The sequence below is a fragment of the Phyllobates terribilis genome, unplaced genomic scaffold (assembly GCF_046119375.1).
Source record: "Phyllobates terribilis strain yellow unplaced genomic scaffold, ASM4611937v1 Scaffold_7__3_contigs__length_470593459, whole genome shotgun sequence".
Taxonomy (NCBI): domain Eukaryota; kingdom Metazoa; phylum Chordata; class Amphibia; order Anura; family Dendrobatidae; genus Phyllobates; species Phyllobates terribilis.
The window spans coordinates 84,467,325-84,490,628 of NW_027362767.1; the positions used below are offsets into that span (position 1 = coordinate 84,467,325).

The 23,304-nt window shown below is 41.8% G+C and overlaps 1 protein-coding gene across 1 annotated transcript in view; it reads left to right on the plus strand.

Annotated features, from left to right (window-relative positions):
* The first annotated feature begins 344 nt into the window (after positions 1–344).
* The window catches only part of RAB15 (RAB15, member RAS oncogene family), a 103,035-nt gene continuing 80,075 nt past the window's right edge, over positions 345–23,304 (plus strand). The window contains exons 1-2 of the mRNA XM_073638920.1: positions 345–852; positions 19,825–19,885. Coding sequence (XP_073495021.1) covers positions 729–852; positions 19,825–19,885 — 185 coding nt within the window. The 5' untranslated portion in view covers positions 345–728. The remainder of the gene's footprint in view (positions 853–19,824; positions 19,886–23,304) is intronic.

Sequence of the window (23,304 nt, forward strand, 5' to 3'; positions counted from 1 at the left end):
TGAATGAGCCGCGAGATTCAAGGAGTCTGATATGCAACCAGGGAGAGGAAAGCAGAAAAGCAAAAAGCATTGAGTCCTGACCCAATACAGCTAAAAAATAAAATAAAAAATATAGCAATTTTCAGTAACTATTTCTTTCTTTTGGTGATTGTCTAAACTATATCATTTTACTAAATTTCTAACCCTGGAATCCTGCCTGACAGGTTCTGAGCATGAATCAGTCATTGAAACCTATGATGTAAAAAAGCAGGAATGTGTGAGCAGGAAATAGCTCAGTACCACCTGCTGGCAGCAGGAGACAGCTCCATCCACATCATCATTCCACCTGTCTGGCCATTCCTCCACACACACCCAGCATTTGTGTCTGTGGGAGCTCTAGGTGTGCACATCAGCCTCTCCTAACCCAGTCCACTGCATAAGGTGGAGCCTGGCTGCTGCCACTGCTGCTTCCTCCTCCTCTTCCTCCAAAACCATTTTGATAAGAGATCTACCATCTGGTTATTTCACACAAGTCTCTCTGCATTTTGCAAAGACTCAGAGAAGCAGGAATAAAATATAATCCACATCCTGCTTCTCTTTATGATTTAAGGAGAGGCTCCAGGGATAACCCCTTTAAGAAGAAGCATCAGAGATGGATGGAGAGCAGGGAACCTCCTGATTGACTCCAGCCTCCTCCCTTCCCTTGCTATACTCACTGTCTATGTGCACAGGCTGCTAGCTGACACACAATGGCCAAACAATATGATGTGCTATTCAGATTACTTCTCATTGGGGACTCTGGGGTTGGAAAAACATGTTTGCTCTGCAGATTCACAGACAATGAATTTCATCCTTCTCATATCTCAACAATAGGTAAGATGTTTGTTTTTTGTCCTTATCATGATGATGATGTGGAGGATTATAGTGTTTGTGTTCAGTCTTGCATCCATTGTATGCTGTGAAATGTACCCTCCTAGACCAATCCTAATTTTTTTTTATCTAATGCATTCAGTAATAATATATGTCGCATGCCTATGGAGTCTTCTTGCAATGATTTTCTTGATTATTCCAAAAAAAAAAAAAAAGAACTCCCTGTACAAAGTGCTGGTGCTTGTGTAGGGAAATGTTCATGTCTGTAGATACAATGTTTATTCATTGTTTCAATCCTGACAATGAATGTAGCGTAAACAGTGAGTGTTACTGTCAACCCCCATTATGGAGAATAACTGTTTATTTTTCCTACAGTAATGTATTTTTTTAGTAGAATTAGTTCATATCTTAGTAAATTTATCTCCTTATGTAAAAGACCAGCTCAGACGGTCGCCCCCACAGTAAATTATTGGGACTTTAGTCTGATAGGAGAACCTAGTCTAATGATACGGCTGCTAATAACAAGGCTTGTTTAAATCCAGACTAATCAACAATTGTATTGTAACTCGGCTAATTGTGTAGATTGAGGACTGAGCCCTCACTATTGATCACCTCCTGCCTGTGCCTGGAACTCCTTCTCCATGACATCATGCACTTTACCCTTAAGAACCCGGATAGCACAGGTATAGGATATATGGCTTAAATAACTATTCCCTAATAAGTTAGGATCAGAATCTTTCCCACTAGTAGAAGCAATTTGTTATTTTACATCCCTCTCATTCCAATAGAAATCCATCTACAGACTGATGGAATCTCTAGGTGGAGTCAGTAGTTTGCTACCTTCACAGGGCTAAGAATGTCCGATGAGGAAGACCCTTCTAAGACACTAAAGTTACCCACATAGCTGCCAGCTAAATGCTCACTCAGCCAACAGGTGATGCCAGGACCTCCCTATACACGTGCATGGTCAGAGGGAAATAGGCCACTGGCAAAAGCTTCTAGCAGCGTCTTTCTCCTTTAAAAAACAAAGAATTGAGTAGGGTTGAATTAAACATACATGATCCCTTATTTTTTTTTTCTTTTCCCGTTATTTGCCAATAGAATGTCAGGACATCCAGTACACCTTCGATGGTGGCCTGATCCCATTGAAATCGACAGGTTTGAATGACTGTCTAATGCCTACAGCAACCTTCTGAGTCAACATAGAAGGGCTCATCAGTCAGAACCCTCATCTATAAGTGCAGAAAGTAGCTGCAAAGAGAGTCTTTCACTCTGGTGGACCTTGCATTAGGGCGCAGTCAGGCGGCCGTTTAAATTGGACCGATATTGGATCACAATGCAAGGACTGTCCGGCAGCTCTCCCAAACCGACCATGACAGATGCATAGAAATGCATGAAGCTGTCACGCACAGGTCGCCAGAGCTGCCGGCCAGTCTAAGCATTGCGTTCTAAGTTAATTTATTTCAGTTCTTCAATGCAAAAAGTGAAACTCATATTATATAGAGTCATTACAGAGTGATCTATTTCAAGTGATTATTTCTGTTAATGTTGATGATTATGGCTTACAGCCAATGAAAACACAAAAGTCATTATCTCAGTAAATTAGAATAATTAGCAAAAAACACCTGCAAAGGCTTCCAAAGCATTTAAAAGGGTCCCTTAGTCTGTTTCAGCAGGCTCCACAATCATGGGGAAGACTGCTGACTTGACAGATGTCCAGAAGGCAGTCATTGACACACTCCACAAGGTCCCAGATTTCCAATTTTCATTTGGAAATCAAGGTCCCAGAGTCTGGAGGAAGAGTGGAGAGGCCACAATCCAAGCTGCTTGAGGTCTAGAGTGAAGTTTCCACAATCAGTGATGGTTTGGGGAGCCATGACATCTGCTGGTGTAGGTCCACTGTTTAATCAAGACCAAAGTCAGCGCAGCTGTCTACCAGGAAATTTTAGAGCACTTCATGCTTCCCTCTGCAGACAAGCTTTTTGGAGATGGAAATGTCATTCTCCAGCAGGACTTGGCACCTGTCCACACTGCCAAAAGTACCAATACCTGGTTCACACACAACAGTATCACTGTGCTTGATTGGCCAGCAAACTCGCCTGACCTTAACCCCATAGAGAATCTATTATAGAGAATCTATGGGGTATTGTCAAGAGGAAGATGAGAGACACCAGACCCAACAATGCAGACGAGCTGAAGGCTGTTATCAAAGCAACCTGGGCTTCCATAACACCTCAGCAGTGCCACAGGCTGATCGCCTCCATGCCACATCGCCGCATTGATGCTGTAATTGATGCAAAAGGAGCCCGACTAAGAATTGAGTGCATTTACTGAACATACATTTCAGTAGGACAACATTTCGGATTTTAAAAACATTTTTCAAGCTGTTATACAGTAAAGTATTCTAATTTACTGAGATAATGACTTTTGTGTTTTCATTGGTTGTAAGCCATAATCATCAACATTAACAGAAATAAACACTTGAAATAGATCACTGTTTGTAATGAGTTTCACTTTTTGTATTTAAGAACTGAAATAAATTAACTTTTTGATGATATTCTAATTTTGTGAGATGCACCTGTATGTGTTTGGGTCCAGACATCCATGGTCAGTCCTTACATCGCAGTCCGTATTCAGACCAGGACACACAGATGATCTATGGCTTCCTTCCCAAGTCTTACGCATATTCTGATCAGTTAGGTTCCTTTTAAGAAGGAATATAATTAGGACAATTATATAAAACAGGTATACAGTAATTGTTATTGCTCTACTAGGACTTATACAACCATACCTCTAGTTTCAGTAGTAAAATTGCCTTGACAGGTTTGGTGCACACCGGTAATTATTCACATTGACTGTTTTTATTAGGTGACGCTTTTTTTTTTTCTCCCCTCCGGGGTTCTTTTTGCTTTTTAGCGGCACATGTGTATTTTTTTTTTTTAAGGTTGCTAAAAAAGCGTGGTGGAAAAATAAATTGAAGCTCTGAGAATTTGATCATTTGATAACAAGGAAGAGTCATAATTTAGCCAAATGCAGTCACTACGTGTCTTTGCAAGAGAGGTCTTCATTAGTGTCTGTGCTATGGCAAAAAGGTATTTGATTAACAGGACATGTTACAGCAAATCATCAGGAAGTACGGTTGAAGAAGTTTTCACGTTTAGGGCTCGTTCAGACATGTGCTGTCCATGCTAAAATTGGATTGCACTGACCAAGTTAATCCAATAGAGCTGTTCAGATGGCAAATTTTCTTCACGTGGACTGAGTGTCCTTGTGGAAAAAAAACCCCCACAATGCACTAGTCTCTTCTGTATTTTGGATGGGACTCGCTCGTTCAAACCTGATTACATCTGTATTGCATCCGTTTTTTATTTACAGATACATTGCAATATATTTGGTCTTGCAATTTTTTTTAACTGCTGGTGAATAAAAATGGATGTAGATGACGTGCCCCCAGGGCAGTGGGGTACTCGGTGTCCTTGCCTATGAATGCTGGGGGGGGAATATGTCACAGTGGCTGGCCCGGTCCGTGGCCCAGGGCGGTCAACAAAAAAGGGGATAGTTTATATGGGTTTTGTAGTTTGATCGTGACGCCACCTGTGGTTTCTGGTAATTTGTACCAGCGCTGCTGCAGACCTCTGAGGCAGTTGATAAGGCAGCTAGGATGGAACAGCTCCCCACAGGTGGAGCGGGCCTCTGGGCAGTGTAGATTTTGACGGTGGGTGGTGATACTGGGGCTTGTAGTGCAGTCAGGATGGCGCAGCAGGAGTAACTGACAGAGACAGGGGGTTCGCTTCAATACCTTTACTGGTGCGGATGTCAGGTACGGTCCAGGGTACTCGGTAGGAAGGGTGCACTTCAGGACTTCTCCCCAGTGAGCAGGTATAAGGCCTCCTGGTCCATATCTCCCTCTCTCTAAGCTACTGGCCAGCCTGCAACTGGGCCTAGCTTTTGTGTCGTGCTGTTCCTTCACCTGTCGCTTGGTAGTAGGACCCTCCGCTGGCAACCACTATCCCTGGGCGCCGGGGCCTTCGTGGTTCCTGGTCCTGTAATAGGTTTAGCTTCAGGTCGGCCAGGGACTTGTAGTCCTCCTGGTATGCCGGTGATCCCTACTGGGTATAAAGGGAACCTGTAGGCCCAGACCCGGTGTCCGGTTTACGTTCTGGGGTGAGCCTATGATGCTCCTCTGCCCCCTTATCACTTCTCTCCTCTGCTTCTTGCCTCCGGCCACACTCGGGGCTCCTCAGGCTTCAACTCGTGCAGTAGGCCTTGGCTCGCCTAAGCACAGCAGCCAGCGTGCTGCGTCTTCACTGATCCCTAGCATCAGCACACTCTCTGACTCTCTCTGAGACTAACTAACTTCTCACTGACTGCCTGGCTCCACCCTCCATATATATATATATATATATATATATATATATATATCCCTATTCGGGCTCCCTCTGGTGGTATGAGGTGGAAGGGTGGAGGTGTTTGTATGCAGTGAGGGCCTCTTGTGGAGGACAGCAGGGTGCCACATAGAAAAAACGGACATACAGATTACACATGGATGAAAATGGTCTTTGTCTGAATCAAGCCTTAAAAAGATATTCCCACCCTATAAAGTAATGCCATATTCATCACATGGTTGAGGTCCATCCTTGGGGTCCCTAATGATCCTCAATATATTTTGGATGCGGCACTGGTTTTGGTATTGCATCCCTTTATACTGTTATCCCTGCTTAGTAACTGTCTGTCTCCTGCTGTGCAGGAATAAATAGGATGAAGTCACGCAGAACTAAAGCAAGATGGATTTCTGCTATAAAGAAACTTATACTTTGGAAATATGCTGCAGCCTAGTATTCGGAAAATTCTGTTTCAAGGATGCTGTGGGATTTTGTGCCGCACCGTCATAACTTAGATTTATAATGTTTCTGACAAAATTCATATAGTAATAAACAAAAAAGATCTCAGAATGCAGAAATTTAAGGCCCCCATACACATTAGAGTAATGTTGACTGATCCTGCCCATCTCGACAGGTTTGGCCCATCTCGACAGGTTTGGTCAACGGTCTGATGTGTATGGGGGCGCCGGATGACTGATGGTAGGGAGAGATGTTGATCAAGCATGTCTGATTTCAGACTGCCGATCCCATTCTTCTCCCGGAGATAAGCCGCTGGTCGAAGTTTCAGTCGGTGACTTTCTCATAGGGGACACAGAAGTGCTCCTGTGTATGGGAGAGTCAACTGAGATGGCTGTCGACCAAACGATCAGCCAATGCATCGTTCTGCCGACAGCCATCTAATGTGTATGTCCGTGTCCAATTAAGACTATCCAGTTCTTAGGTTGTTCACCCAGGTCAGATTTCTTACAGACATTTGTACAAATCTGAATTGTGTGGCTTCTGCACCGATTTTCACAAAGGTGATTCAGATCTACAACAGTCACTGAAATTTCTGCAACAAATTTGCCACGTGGGATCCATAATACCAGAGCGGCTGCCTGGGTTGTTGGCTTTACAATCCATAATCGGTATACCAGGCTGTATTTTTTTACAGCAGCCTTTGAATGGACTCTAGACTATTGTAAAGCGCTGGATGTATTGCTTTTAGTACAGAGATGAGGTCACCACAGCAGGTGGTTCTGTGAGTTGGCAGGAAGGATCCATTGTTTTCATCAACTGCCAATATTAATATGTCAAGTTGGTGATGTCATCGTAAAGTCTGAAATTTGTAGCTATTGTGCCTTCGCTTCACTTTTAGCAGGGTTAGATGAAGGAAATCTTCTGGGTAAGAAAAAAATCCTTCAATGAGCCGGGTATCTGCTTCTTTTTTTTGTTCATTAATGCATTGTACAGTATGTGGAGTAAATGTAGTAATAGTATCACTGACTGCGTGTGAAGAATCGTGGAACAATTGAGCCTCGTCATAAAACATATGTTGACCCGAGTTGGGTAAGACAATATATATTACTGGAGTGTAGGAGGTTCATGCTTTGCAAAGAAAAAGGCAATTGGGCAAATCCTTAAAGGGGCTGTCTACTATTGGACAACCCCTTTTCAATCTGCCTCGGAAAAGTAAAAAAATACAAAACTCTTGCTTACCCCCCCAGACCGGTGCTGTGTCCCACTGATGGGCTGCAGCCTCCACACTTCTGTCAACGGAACTGTTCCTGCTTATGGCGGCTTTAACACCTATGGACATAAACCTCTTGCTCCTGATATTTATATTTTATGGCAGCCAGCTTCATACATTTTTGATGAGGACCTTCTGGCATCTCTGAAGAGATCAGGATGTAGTTCTCAAAAATGTGTTCCTTTCCATTGGATGAAAATGGACATTTAGCTACAGATCTGTAACCATCACTTATTGCAGCACACGCCTTATGTTCCTGCCACTGCAGTTGTTGTGCCGGACTAGAAAAACTTGGTGGCTTGCAAATAACCTCCAGAATGCAATTACTCAGACAGCACAATTTCTTGACTCTTTATAAAATATTTCATAAGATTGTGGACGTAGACCACATGGGAGTGCCACTTTGGAAATGGAAAACCCAAAGGACCACTATAGGGTTGATAGAGCTGGTGTGTTCCGGCAGCATCAACAAACTTCTGGCCGTCGTCAGTCAGAGCTGATTAGAGGGAGTGCCACCCTTACTGATCAGCTATTGATGGCCTATCCTAAGGGCTCGAGCACATGTCTGTATTTTCGGTCTAAGTAAAGTCCAACTAAACATCGGATCTCACTCAGACCAATGTTATTCTATGGGGCCGTGCACATATCAGATTTTTTTCCCCTCTAACCAAGCCCTGGTGTGATATTCGGATCGCACTCGGCCAAGTCAATGAGTCCGTGGAAAACATCAAACTGCACTCGGATGACATCTGAGTGCAGTCCGATTTCCACACACTGATAGAATGGAAAAAATGCAGACATTTTTTTCCTCCATCTTCTCCTCATACAAGAGAAGCGGATCACACTATGCTCTGTAACGCTAGCATACCTGCATAATTCCTCTCCCTCCTCCCAGCAGGGATGGCGACATGCTCGGCAGCATCCCCTGTGCCGGCTTCCACGTTCCAGGGCTCATGCATGTCTCCCGGCTTCTTAAAGGGGTAGCGTGCACACTCTGGAAATGCCTCCAGACTATAGCTGGGAGACATTAGATATTTAAGGAACCCTCCCCTTTAGGGAGGTGCTGTATCTAGTGTGTCTTAGCCCACTAGTCCGTTGTTAGGTTCCTGTTACTTAACCGGTCCTGCGACCTAGTACCAGAGTTTGTCCTGTGACCCTGTAACCGCCCTGTCTGAACGAGCCATTCTGTCCGAACCTGATCCTAAACCCGTCCCGTCTGAATCCACACCGGTATCCATTCTGACAGTGATCCTGTTCCTGTCCTACCAGCTACTCTGAGTCCGTACCTGCATCCCTGACCCTTGGGGTCAGCTGCTGCAGTACCAGGGACTGCCCTGGAGTGGAACCTGGCGGCTACCTGCAACTCAAGCCATACGCCACCATCAGAGTCTTTAGTGAAGCCCAGGTAGCCACTTAGTCACGCTCCTCCAGGGTAAGCCTAGCCCGAGGCTCAGTGGGTCCAGCGAGACATGCTCACACTCTGATCAAACTTTGATCAGAGTGTGATTTGCATAATCTCTGCTTCTCTTGGATGAGAGAGTACACGGGTGTCTGCACCTGCCCTACGGATAGGCTATAAATAGGAAAAAGTAATAGCCAACCTCTTTAATATCAAGTGTTAATAATCTGCAATACCAAAAACTATCAATAGTCAAGTGTAGAGCTTACTCTAGGCGAAAAAAATTCTCTACATTTCTAATCCTAGTCAACTGCTTTAAGTGTTAGATAAATGCACTGTAGCACCATTGCTATTCTATAGCCTACAACGTAGAAAGCCTCAAAATACAACACAAAGGTTCTATATGTCAGTGATGATCGCTCGTGCACTAGTTATGCCAAATATAACCATTACAGATTTTGTAACTGGAGACCCGGCTGTCGAGCTATAACATGACAAGCTCTTCTTGTTGGGTGTTATTACCATAAAACATAAGTATTATCTTGCGCTTAGAAACATGAATCATAGGAAACATGACAAAGACTTTCTCTAATAACTCTTCGATAAGGCCATTGCACTCTCATCAGCAAATAACTGTGACATTTACTAAGTGTAACTTAATGCTCTCTTCTTACAAGAAGAATATAGAGCCTTAAGTGTTAAGATTATAATATTGTTTCAGCCTTGAATTGTTCATCATAGCAGGCGTTGTCTTTTAAACGCAAAGCCAATGTTAGCAATATGTTCTATGTAATTGGTGACAACTCCACAGAGGTATTGCTAAGGGTCCATTTACATTACACGACTTTGCAATTGTTGATGGGTAAATATTTACCAAGTTTCTTCTTGTCTTTTCATCAATTTTTGAGGGACTTCAAGTTCTAGGTAATGTCACTGTTGCACCAAATTTAAGTCCCTCCTTGATGACGTCTTAAGCTTTCCATGGTTTATCTAATGCCGTGGAAATATTTTTGTAGCCTTCTTCACACTTGACTTTCTTTCTGATTGGAGTCGTTGACTTAATACTGCAAAGTTGTCTAATGTGAGACTGTGAGCAATGTATAATGTGGCACTGTATTGTATGACACTTGGGCACTGTAGATTATGATCGTTTGTACATTGTATGACAGTACACTATTGGTGGGGGCACCAAGGGAATATTCAGTAACGGAGGGCATCCTCCCACTCCAGGCTGGACCTGTGTGATCTTAATTTTATTCTGAGGTTTAGTTAATTTTTTATTTTCCTTAGCCATGGTTTGTTATAAAAAAAATAACAAATGGAGGCATGCTCCCTTGATGGCACTCTCATGGATTCAGGCTGGATATTTCCCTGATGTGTTGATCCAGTCACCTGACCACTGCAGTCAATCACAGGTTTCAGTGGTCCTATAAGATCCAGACTCTGCATAGTCATCGCATCCACAGCCAGCAACATAAACCCTAGTAGCCAGTGCTGGATCGATGAAGGGGCAAACAGGCGAGAATGCCCTTATGTTATACCAACCAATGCCTAAAAAAACTTTAACGATGGACAAACCTTTTAAGGGGGTTCTTAGGTCCAATATTACTGTAAGAGGACATTAAGAGCAATAATTTAAGGGGTAATCAGGGTGCATTATTACCTTAAGGTGCAGTGGGGGCATTATTACTTTCTTTGAGGCATAAGGGATCATTATTACTCATCTACAGGGCAAAAGGAGGGCACTATTTCTTTGTGGGGAACAAAAGATGACAATCTTACTGTTTAGGGTGCAAAAGTTGCCACTTACTTTGTGGATACTATTACTGTCCATTTGTCACCATTACTTTTAGGGACATCCGTCAGGCACTATTGTTTTCAGGTTCACTGTATGGGTAGCATTCTTTTGGGGGAGGTGGTGGGTTAATAATAGTAATAGTACACAATCTTTGAAGTAGTGATGGGGCACAAAAGAAAGCAACAAGGATGAAATTATTGGTGGCAGCAGGATGGAGAGTTTGTGTAGGTTGAGAATAGGTTGGAAATGTGAGAAGTGAAACGTGTTATAAACTCTGCAGATGAACTGCGGCTGGAAGACGTTTTCATGGAGGACTGAAAAAGACGAGAAAATTCAACGACTCCAATCAGAAAGAAAGTAAAGTGTATAAAGCAAACATGTCACTTGCTCAAAAAATTGAGCTAAATATCTTTGCAAAAAACTCCAGTTCCCCTGATTCTGCCGCTTTTTTCCATGCTACGTCACTCCATTGCAGAGATATTTATATTTGTTTCTTCTGGAAAGCAGTATGTGAAATCTCTGCTTTTCAGTCCAACTGGGCATTTCCTCAGAGTCTTCTCTGGGGGGGTGGTGCACTTTTACTCCTCTCTCCCAGACACTGCCAATCGCAGCTGATCAAGCAGTGTCAGGCACCCTGTGATTGGCCGCATCTGAGAAGAGTGAAAGCACACGTCCCCAGTGAAGACTCTGAAGAAACACCCAGATGCACTACAAGCAGAGATTTCATTTGCTTTACTCCAGAAGAAACAAATGTGAAAATCTCTGCAACAGAGTGACACAGAACAAAACAGGAAAGAGATGCAGAATCAGGGGAACTCCAGGTATTTAATGCATTTTTTTTAGTAAGTGACAGATTCTCTTTAAATACTACTAACATACAGCATATTACAATGTTGCTGGTTGCAAGCCTTAGGTGATAGACATTAGTGGCAGTACCTTTAGAAGGACAGATGACGCACATAATTAAGGACAGTCAAGGCTGATACACTGGACCAAATCTCCTCAGTAGAAGAGGGGCTGCATGACTAGGAGTACCTGTAATCTCAATTTATTATATATATTTGTAAATATTAATCCGAAATATAAAAACATTATAATACCACTTTCTTTGACGACAGTTAAAAAAAAATAAAATTAAATAAAGAACCTTGAGAAAATATAGGGGCAGATAATTTAACATTAGTCTAGTTGGAATGGTGGGGGAAAATGGCAGGCAAATCTTGCTTTTACCCATTGAGACACTGCAGATTAACCACTGCACACATAAAGGCAGAGTCGCAGCTAGGCTCTCCTTTCTCTATCCATTGTATAGCTGCAGGTTTTTTTGGCCCAGTCCTGTACTGAAATGCCATTAGCAAGACAATATGTCTTGTTGGCATCTTGTTGGTACTCTGCACCTGGGCTCATGCTGTAGGTCCTTCCAAGCTACACAGAGACCAACACTGGAGCAGAATTAAAATTCCCCTTTTGTGTGAACAAATTGTTAATTTATTGCTTTATTCTCCAATGTCAGTAACATATTATTTTTTATGGCTTCGGAACATATTTTCCTAGTTTTATATGCAGTATGTGAATTTATAGAATGGTTTGAAACTTTGGAAGGAAGCCATGGTGACATGACCTATTGTTGGAAGGAAAAATAGGTAATCGGCTCATCTTCCAGGGAGGACAATTCATAGTGAAAATCCATTGTATTCACATAGGAACCCTGGTAGACCTTGTTTGGTCGGGGTGTGGTGTAGGGAGTGTAGGAACACACCAGGCTGGTATCCAGGTCAGAAATGGAAGAAAAGGTCCATGAGGACTTCTCTCCAGCACCATTGGGCAAATGTTAGAACATAATCTTTACTGTGTAATTAAAAACATGGTGAGAAATAGCAAAAGATAAAGATTAAGGATCCATAAGCTTGCACTTTTCGGGTTGGAAACCCTTATTCACAGCAGAGGAGTAGTATTTTCCCATTTGGTGTGCATTACATTCTCTTTAACCCCTTTCTGACGTATGACCTAATAGTACGTCTTGGTGACCTGAGCCGGTTGGACCAATGACGTACTATTAGGTCATATGGCAATCGCACCTGCACACAAGTGGTTCGGGAAGATAGCCGCCGGGTGTCAGCTGATAGTACAGGGTGTCAGCTGTGACTATGTGCAGGGAGCGGTCCCGCACCGCTCCCGGCACTTTAACCCCTGCAGTGCTGCAATCGAAGTCAATCGCAGAATTGTGGTGGCAAGGGGAGGTGATCGCAATACTCACCTCCCCTCCCGGCCTCCAGCGCTGTCTGCCGCGGCTTCCTGGATGTTGCCATGATGACCCGATGTTGTCATGACAACATCCAGGTCACCAGACTGCAGGAAGATTCTTTGGTAATGCGCAGTGCATCTCCAAACTATCTTCTCCCTGTGCAGCACTAACAGCCTGCATGGCACAGGGATGGTGCTGCATTCCTGTGCTATACAGGCGATCAGAATAAAAAAAAGTGAAAGTCCCAGAGTGGAACACAGAATAAAAGTCAAAAAAGTGTTAAATGAGAATTTTTTTTTTTTTTTTTAAAAATTGTAAAAATATAAAAAAAAAAATAATCCACCAAAAATAAAAATATAATGTGCCCATCAATAAATATTATGAAAAAAAATAATAAAAGTACACATATTTTGTATCACCGCGTCCGGAACGACCTGACCTATAAAACTGTCCCACTAGTTAACCCCTTTAGTGAACATGGTAAAATAAATAAATAAAAAATGAAGCAAAAAACAATGCTTTATCATCATACCGCCAAACAAAAAATGAAATAACTTGCAATCAAAAAGACGAATATAAATAAAAATGGTACCGCTGAAAATGTCATCTTGTCCCGCAAAAAACAAGCTGCCATACAGCTCCATCAGCCAAAAAATGAAAAAGTTATAGCTCTCAGAATAAAGCGATGAAAAAAATATTTTTTTCTATAAAATAGCTTTTATTGTGCAAAAGCACCAAAACATAGAAAAAATGTGGTACCGCTGTAAACGTACTGACCCGAAGGATAACGCTGCCTTATCAATTTTTACCACACGCGGAACAGCATAAAAAAAACACCCCATAAAAAAAATTGTGGAATTGCTGTTTTTTGTTTATTCTGCCTCCCAAAAATCATCGGAATACAAAGCGATCAAAAAATATCACGTGCCTGAAAATGGCACCAATAAAAACGTCAAGTCATCCCGCAAAAAACAAGCCATCACATCACTCTGTCTGCCAAAATATGGAAAAATTATAGCTCTCAAAATATGGCGATGCAAAAACTAGATTTTGCAAAAAAAATACGTCTTTTAGTGTGTGACAGCTGTCAATCTAAAAAACCAGATATGATTCTGGTATCGCTGTAATCACACCGACCCGAAGAATAAAGTCGTCTAATCACTTATACCGCACGAGGAACGGCGTAAAAAATAAACTCTAGGGTTAGGGTTGTGATGGGGTTGTGATTTTTTTTTCAAAAGTAAAACAAACAAAAAGATGACGATATGGCGACTAGTGTTGAGCGCAAGTGCTCGCTACTTGAGTTTGCATCGGGTGCTCAGGAATGCACTGACTATCGCGGGTGCTCAAGTGACATGCTCGAGTCTCCGCCCCATATGCTTCGTGGTAAAAAAAAACTTGCAGGAATTGCCTGCCATGCACGAGCGATCCCCACATGTTTTTTTTTGGGTGTCTAATAACCATGAAACATGAGAGCAGGGTACCCGATGCAAACTCAAGTAGCGAGCACTTGCGCTCAAGACTAATGACAACTTATTCAATATGATGACCTAATGTTATCAAATTCTGTGTCGTACCTCTGGATTCAAAATGTTCACTATACCCCTTGATAAAATCCTTGAGGGGTGTAGTTTCCAAAATGGGGTCACTTGTGTGTGTGTGTGTGTGTGTGTGTGTGTGGGAGGGGGGGTTTCACTGTTCAGGCACATCAGGGGCTCTCCAAATGCGACATGGCGTCCGCTCTCAATTCCAGCCAATTTTGCGTTCAAAAAGTCGCACAATGCTCCTTCCCTTCTGAACTCTGCCGTGCGCCCAAACACTGTATTTTCCCCATATATGGGGTATTGGCGTACTCAGGAAAAAATTGCACAACAGTTTTTGGGGTCCATTTTCTCCTCTTTCCCTTGTGAAAATAAAAAAAACTGGGGCTAAAACATTATTTTTGTGGAAAAAGTTTGATTTGTTTTATTTTCACGGCTCCATGTTATAAACTTCTGCAAATCACTTGGGGGGTTCAGGGTGCTCATCACATATCTAGATAAGTTCCCTGAGGGGTCTAGTTTCCAAAATGGTGTCACTTGTGGGGGGATTTCACTGTTTAGGCACCTCAGGGGCTCTCCAAACGCAACATGGCGTCCGCTAATTATTCAAGCAAATTTTACAATCAAAAAGTCAAATGGCACTCCTTCCCTTCCGAACCCTGCCGTGAGCCCAAACAGTGGTTTTCCCCCACATATGGGGTATCGGCTTACTCAGGAGAAATTGCACAACAAACTGCATGGTGCAATTTCTCCTGTTACCCTTATGAAAATGCAAAATTGGGGGCTGCAAAAAAACATTTTTGTGGGAAAAATGTGAAAATTTAATTTTTACGGCTCAATGTTCTAAACTCCTGTGAAGCACCTGGGGGTTCAAGGTGCTCGCCACACATCTAGATAAGTTCCCTGAGGGGTCTAGTTTCCAAAATGGTGTCACTTGCGGGGGGTTTCCACTGTTTAGGCACATCAGGGGCTCTCCAAATGCAACATGGCATCCGCTAATTATTCAAGCAAATTTTACATTCAAAAAGTCAAATGGCGCTCCTTCTCTTCCGAACTCTGCCGTGTGCCCAAACAGTGGTTTTTACCCACGTATGGGGTATCTGTGTGCTAAGGGGAAATTGCACAACAAATTTTGGGGTCCATTTTTTCCTGTTACCCCTGCAAAAATAAAAAAAATGGGTCTAAAGTAACATTTTTGTGAAAAAAGTTAAATGTTCATTTTTTTCTTCCACATTCCAAAAATTCCTGTGAAGCACCTGAAGGGTTAATAAAGTTCTTGAATGTGGTTTTGAGCACCATGAGGGTGCAGTTTTTAGAATGGTGTCACTTTTGGGTATTTTCTGTCATAAAGACCCCTAAAAGTGACTTCAAATGTGATGTGGTCCCTAAAAAAATGGTTTTGTAAATTTTGTTGTAAAAAAATGAGAAATCGCTGGTCATCTTCTAACCCTTATAGCTCCCTAATAAAAAAAAAATAAAAAAATTTTGGTTCCAAAATTGTGCTGTTATAAAGTAGACATGTGGGAAATGTTATTTATTAACTAGGGTTATTCTAGATTCATGCTTCCTGTTCTTTCATGAAATTGACATTAACATTAGCAGCAATCGACAGACTCATACCCTATGTCTTGTCTTGAAGCATCTAATGAGCGTGGGCACAGGTCATTGTACAGGAGGGGGATCAGGGTCAGCTGTGACTTTGCCTATTGTGAATGATCCTGTGTTTTCAGCTGTGTATAGAGGTGTTACTTTTCATTATAACCCTGTGTGCGATGACAATGGGACTTCTGAAAAGCCTTCTGTAAAGAACTGGAAGTATAAGCGTAAAATAGCCCTGGTGGGCAGTGTGCAAAATCCAAGACTTCTATTTTTTTTTCTTTTTCATTTAAAAAAACAAACAAACAAAAAATACATAGTACACTTAAACTCGATTTTCTGATAATACATTTCCTTTAAGAAGAACTAGGAACATTTATTCCGGTATGTACATTACAATATCGCAGAACGATTTAATTGAAATTCTCACTTTTCGTGTGATCTTGTTCAAACAAATGCCTTTTGATTTCCCAAAGCACATTGTAATATGGGAAGTAAAAAAAGTGTGAAGTATGTAATATGATTAGTTTTACACTGATGTCCGTGCATTGTATAGAGGAAACAGAGGTGACACACATTTTAGTTATCTCATGCTACAACACGGTGTGAAGTGTTTATCACTTAGTGAGAAATGTTCCTATTAATAAGCACAGAACACTTCTTAGCGAAGTAATAAAGTTTTAGCTATGAAAACATTTTAAGATTAAAAGGGGAATCGGTCAGTGGACGGCTCAATTTGAAGCCCTAACAAACACAAGTCATTGGATGAAACCACCAGTCGACCACTAATCATTTCATTGTGGATGGGCACAAAATTGTTGTGCACTAAAGTGTATGCCAAACCACAATGTTGCGAAATCTGATTCACTAAGTAGATTTATGTGGAGGCTCCCTTTGCCTACATAGACCTCTATAACATTATATACACATCACTCTCTCCTCTCTGCTGTCATTGCTTCACAGCTATACTCGAGCGAAGTCAGAAGCGAGGAGAGAGTGGTGTGTGCACTTGCTCCTGTAAAGTGTAAATTTGGGATTATAGACTTCCTTTAAAAAGGCATTTACCTCTATAACATACTGTTAAGACCCGGGTCTTCCGTGGGCGTATCACTACTCAGACAACACAGGGTGCAGGTAAAACAGTGTGGCAATACTTTTTTGAACCAGAAAGTGGCCAGTAAACACTGTCCATTGAGGTACAAGGCCAGGAGACCCGAGGGTCCCAACCTGGCCTCTCCGAGAGTGTCCATGGGACAAGATGACCGGTGGGCCCCAATCTGGCTTCTCCGAATGTCTCTGTGGGTCCCTCCTGGCAATCCCAAACAACATATTCATGGGGCCAGGTGGCTTCTTCTTCCCAACCTGGTCTCCCCAAAACTATCCATGGTCTCTCTGATGGTTAATGGAGCAGATCTGTATCTTTCCAGTCAGGGCCGATACCCTTAGGCTAGAATCATATAGAATTCAAATCTGTGTCTCTTTAGGTAAAATCCATGCTTCCAAGATGATGTTCTCAGAGAGTCTGATCCTTGACTCTCACTTTAAAGTCTCTTTCCAATTTCTTTTCCAAGTCTGACTCCTACAGAAGCCTATCTCCTTTTTAAGTTCACATCCACAGGTCAAGGGGTTAGGGAGGGCAGCCTCATGACTCATTGTTTGAGATAATCAATTTACATAGTTGGTATACAGTGGGCCATTTAAATCAACATTCATCTGGCTTTTAGTACAATATGTAATTAGCATATTAGCAAACAAAATTGTTTCCAAACCCAACAGGAGATGACAATCATGGTTATACAAATACTGGTCTGTTCTTATTGACCAGACACAAATACACAAAGATAATAGTGTATTTCTCTTGGATTAACAAATCTAAACATCTGGCTTATTAAGATTTTAGGCTGTATCTTCACACATACTATGTAATATAGTATGTTATAGAGGTCTTACACTTTTCAGGAGCGAGTGTACACATCTTCTCCTCGCTGTTGACATCACTCTCTCCTCTCTGCTGTCATTGCTATATAGCTATACTAGAGCGATGTGTATACTCTTTCACCTGCACAGGGACAGTGCTCGCATAATAAGAGTTAATCTTTAAACAACAAAGGCTCTGGGCAAACCAGCACTGTCAATCAACAGTGAAGGAGTGGACATAATCTAAAAAAAGTGGGTGGAACAGTGCATCGAGGCTTTTAGCCATTTACATATTTCAATAATGTCATATGTGGGGGTAAATATAAAAGTTTTTTTGTAATTTATTGCTTATTATTTGAAGCTGATCTTAAGATATTAATATTTTTCTTTTGTTTACAGCTCATTGCCTTGGAGACTGACCACCACTGATAGACAGCAGGACATTCACAGTGCTTGCAAGCTCTTTTCTGTTGATTATGTAAGCACTGTTTTGAAGCTTTTCCAGAATCCCTTCAGCACGCTGTTGCCGCTAATCCCAGCCAGCTTTATTTAGCACAGTGCTTGCAAGCTATACAGCAACGGTGGTCGGTCTCCTAGACAACTAGGTAGTAAACATAAGAAGTCTGTCTATCTCAAGAATGGCTGCAACTTTTAATAAGTAGTAAATTGCAAAACTGCTTATTTTTATAAACCCTATCTAATAATCATCTATGAAGATGGGGTTAGCCCCCCTTTAATCTCATCATACACTAGATGGATTGGAATGTTGAGTTCAAACCAAATTTTCTCATTAATTGTTAGTGACTGACCTCACAAATACTCTTTTGGCCAAATGGGCCACAAATTCCTATAGACACTCTTTATAATCTTGGAGAAAGTCTTCACAGAAGAATGGAGGCTGCTGTAGCCACAAAAAGTTCAACTCATATCAATGCCTATAGTTTTGGAAAGGAATAAACCCATATAGGAGATGGTTGGGTATACACAGACTTTTGGGCTATAGGTACAAATGTTTTTTGTACTATATTTTTACAAACTAAATGTAATCCTATATTCACTGACCGCTACATATGACTGATATAACAAGGCAATTAGTGATAGGGATTTTGTATTGTAACGGGGAACTTTCATTTGGAAGTTGGGTTTTAAATGACTAATATTAATATTTAAATGCATAAAACTGGTGTCGTAAAAGCTATTTCCTAGTGATCAGAATTACTGATAACTGAAAATTAAAGAAAAAGAAAAAAATCTAAATAATACTCACAGAAATTGTATATGTTAATATATTAATTGTGTGGGGTCTCGTAAGAGAGCAATGGGCTACAAATAAATATAGGTGCAAGAAAGTGAGACATAGAAGGCAAAAAAATAGCTAGTCTTTTAATATTTTTTATTTCTGCTTTTCTATATTTGTATAACATTCAGCATTTTCTTTTTGCAATTCTTCAGTGTATTTCTGTTTGGAGCTGCAAATCCCTTTAGTCTCAGCTACATCCTGCTGGAAGTACTTCAAGGACGGCCGGGAGCCTTCTGACATTGATTTACTTGTGCATTCTTATTAATGCTGAAAGGTCTTGATGCTCCATTGTCAGGATTCCTCTAAGTCTGTGGCATTATTGAAAGCAAAAAGCTCACCTTGGGTATAACACATACGTACATTGTATAGTAGTTTTTTTTTTTTCTTTTATGGTGCTTCAAATTGCGTTTAGGCACCCGTTCAGTGGCTTATGTTGTCCATACCCCCCGCAAAATGGGATTCGGCCATATGCGCCGATTGGGCCATAGACTATAATGGTGCCGGCAGAGCGAATGTACCCTTTGATGTGCATAATTTTTGGGTGTATACGCCTACTGGAGGTGGACGCTCAGACGCAGTCTACTACGTTAATCCCGTTTTGCGGGGGGTTCGGGTCTAAGCCCTGACGGGGCCACCAAACTGGTGCCTGAACATAATGTGAAAGCACCCTTAGGCACAGGTGAGTGACGGTCACAAGGACCCCTTGACTAGTTTACCCTCCTTAAGTGCAGCTGTGGTGTGCCTAAAAGTTTAGCCATCCTGCACGTACTACATTGGAAGACGTGGATGGAAATTTTTAAAATATTGAGTAGGAGGGTATATTTTGACCCCAATCTTAAGTGAGAAGACAGCCTCCTTTGCTGACTGTTTTTTACTTAAATATTTTTGATAAATCATTTATCAATTTGGTATCTTGCTATTAAAAAAGCACAAAAATGCAGTTAATAAACAAAACATATAGTTTATATGTTACTTGACTTACCCCTTTAATGCCTCCTTATTTGTTAATATGGCCACGTTTGGTTCGTTCCTTCATTTTTTAAAATTTTTTTTTAATTTTTATTTCAGGAGTTGATTTTAAAATGAAGACCATAGATGTTGATGGCATCAAAGTACGGATACAGATCTGGTAAGTTACAACTGTGGAGCATGTGTTGTGGTTTCCATCAGGTCGTTGAGTCAGGTAGGGGGTACAGTTACACTTCAACTTTAATTATGTGTATACAAGCTGTAATCTACATAAAGTTAAAGGGGATGTCCAGTTTTGAGAGCTAAGAGACTTCTGCATTATGAGAGTGCGTTTTGCGCACACTGCCATGATTCCCCGGTTTTGGGGTTGTGAGTGAGTGTTCTCTTGACCGCATACATGGGGTCACTTACTGACTAGACGGGTTCGGCTTCTCTGAATTCACTTCTATTGAGAGAAGTCTGAGACCAGTTAGTATTTGACTGCATGAATGTGAATTGCAGATCTGAGCCGAGATCTCGATCTGCGCATGTGCCAACTCCTACGCCATTTTATTGAAGACCCAAAGAGCTGGCGCGGAGTCTCACTGCCAATGATGGCGGCGGCGTTAAATTTCAAAAAGAAAATAGGTCACTGACTAATTGGTGACCTGTAGAAACACAGGAGGCAGGCTCAGGGTCCGGAGAAGAAGACCCAACCTCCATAGGCCCGACCCGATGAACACAAGACTTCCTCAGAAAACTTAAAACCATGATTAAAAAAGAACCACTGATCAGATTCTTTCAACAGTGGTATCAATTTAATCCGTGTAATAGCGCCATTATGGCCATACCTTTTACTTTATGGTGATAAATCCAGCTGACCGATTCCCTTTAAACTCTGATGAGCCCGACGAATTTTACAAGCAGAAGACCCTACTCTAAACTCTGGAGTTTCTTTTTCCTGAAGCATCTTTTATGTTCGTTCTTTTTTGTGAAGTCTTTTTTTTTCTCACTGTTGATAATTCACTCAGTTGAATAACGAAGAATCCGCTAGCGTGTGTTTTTTTGTTGTTTTTTTTTTTAACCCCTTTTCGACCTTGAATGTATGAGTACGTTGAAGGTTGCATCTCCCTCTTTGCCGCAGGCTCCGGCGATGAGCCCGCACCTTTTCGGGCACATGACAGCTGATCTGATCAGCTGCCATGTGCCCCTAACAGCAGCTGTTAAAATGTTAAATGCCGCTGTCAAACTCTGACAGCGGCATTTAACATGCACGTGCCAGAAGTGCCTCATAATGCCCGCCTGTGTCACATGACCGGGGGTCGCCGTTGGGTTGGCATGACAACCTGGGGTCTGCAGGAGACCCCGCAGTTATCATTGACGGGAGTCTATGAGCGCCGCCCAGCAGTCTGCGTTCATAGCAGATGATCAGTTTGGTTACTCGTGGGCCGAAGCCCTGCTGTGTAGATTGTAAGCTCTTACGAGCAGGGTCATCATTATTTTTTTGCTTTAATTATTGCATTATCTTTAGCTATGTTACTTATGACTGTTGTATATGAATCTATGAATTCTAAAGCGCTGCAGAATATGTTTGGCGCTATATAAAAAAAGATTATTATTATTATTATAACACAGGCGATCAGAAGATTGCAGCTTCTAGTCTCCCATGGAGACTAATGAAGCCTGTGTACAGTGAAAAAAAGTTTTTTTTAAAAAATATAAAAAAAATAAAAAATACATAAAAGTTCAAATCACCCCCCTTTTGCCCCATTCGAAATAAAACAATTTAAAAAAAAAAAAATCAAAAATACACATATTTGGTATCTCGGCGTTCATAATCGCCTGATCTATCAATATAAAAAAGTATTATTCCAATCGGTAAACGGCGTAACAAGAAAAAAAATCAAAACACCAGAATTAGTTTTTGGTCGCCAGGCGATCAAAACATTGTATCTACCCCAAAATGGTACCATTAAAAACGTCCACTCGGCACGCAAAAAAATAAGCCCTCACTCAGCCCCAGATTACGAAAAATGAAGACTCTATGAGTCTTGAAAAATGACACCTTTTTTATTTTATTTTTTTACAAACTTTTGGATTTTTTTTTACACCACTTAATTAAAAAAGAACCTATACATGTTTGGAGTCTACAAACTTGTAATGGCCTGGAGAATCTTAATGTCAGGTCAGTTTTAGCATTTGTTGAACATGGTAAAAAAAACGAACAATTGTGGAATTGCAGTTTTTTTGCAATTTTACCGTACTTGGAATTTTTTTCCCATTTTCCAGTACACTATATGGTAAAATCAATGGTGTCATTCAAAAGTACAACTCGTCCCGCAAAAAAAACAAGCCCTCACATGGACATATTGACGGAAGAAAAGGAGCAAAAAATGAAAACTGAAAAACCCAATGTGGTAAAGGGGTAAAGCGAGAAAACGTCTGGTCACCTTTTCACCTTTCCCATTGATTTGAATTGTAAAGTGCAGATTGTCCTCCGCAGGAAATGCCAGAACAATGGAGATGTTACTTCTTTTAAAAGCTTGAACATATGATCAGCAAGTTGTTTTTATATAGAGATGCACATGATCGTGCTTTTGAATGTGTTTTTAATAGGTTTTTCAGGCGGCTTATGTGACCAGAATCCACCTGAAAAAGATGTGTTGTGCACTTAGCCACTGAGCGGAAACTCAACATTTTTGAGGAGGAGTTTTGAGATTTGGAGGAGGATTTAGAAGGTTCCCACACAGTTCCTGCTCTAAAAACTCCTCGAAAAACTCTGTGCATGTAGCCTTAGGCTGTTTTCACATGTGGCATTTTGATATAGTAATTTAAACCGTAGCAGAGAGGAATTACGTATATATAAAATAATCTGCATTTCTCCTTTATAATCCACTCCAAATTTAGGTGTCAAACAGCATCAAAATGGCACATGTGAATGACGCGCCCCCTGGGCCAGTGCTGTTTGGGGATTACCCGGAGCCGGATCAGATGGGGGTTGTAGTCTCCGAGTGGCGGTGACCCGGTCCGTGCCCAGGGTGTCAAACTCAGTGTGTGGCAGTCTTTACAGATGTTAAAGGTCCTTAGTGTCGACTACGCCACCCGTTGATTTGCGGTCAAAAGGCCGCCGCTGCAGAAGGGTCCGCTGAGGCTGGTGGTATGTGTGCAGCTCTGGTAGTATAACCCCCAACGGGAGGGGTATAGCCTCAGGGGGTCAGGTGTAGAGGATGGTGGTTGTGCAGGTGCAGGATGAATCAGCAAGAAGACTCAGAGTCGGCTGTGCAGTTCAGGGGTTTTTACTTACGGGTGTTCTTATGGTCACTCTGGCCTGAAGCGACCACCCGAGCCGTGCTGCGTCCACCAGGTCCTGGACTCGGCCAACCCCCAAGCAATTCTGGAGCATGGTCCTGAGCTCCTGTCTGACTTTCCCTCTCTTCTGGCCGTTCTCACCAGGGATCCACTTATGGCCGGCTCCCTCGGGTCTCTTGGTGGGTACACCTCTTCTGGGTTCCCCGACCCTATACTTGCTATGCCTTTCTAGTGGATTTGGTGAGGGTCGTGGCAGATCCTGCCCACGACCTCCGGTTCCTGGCTAAGGTG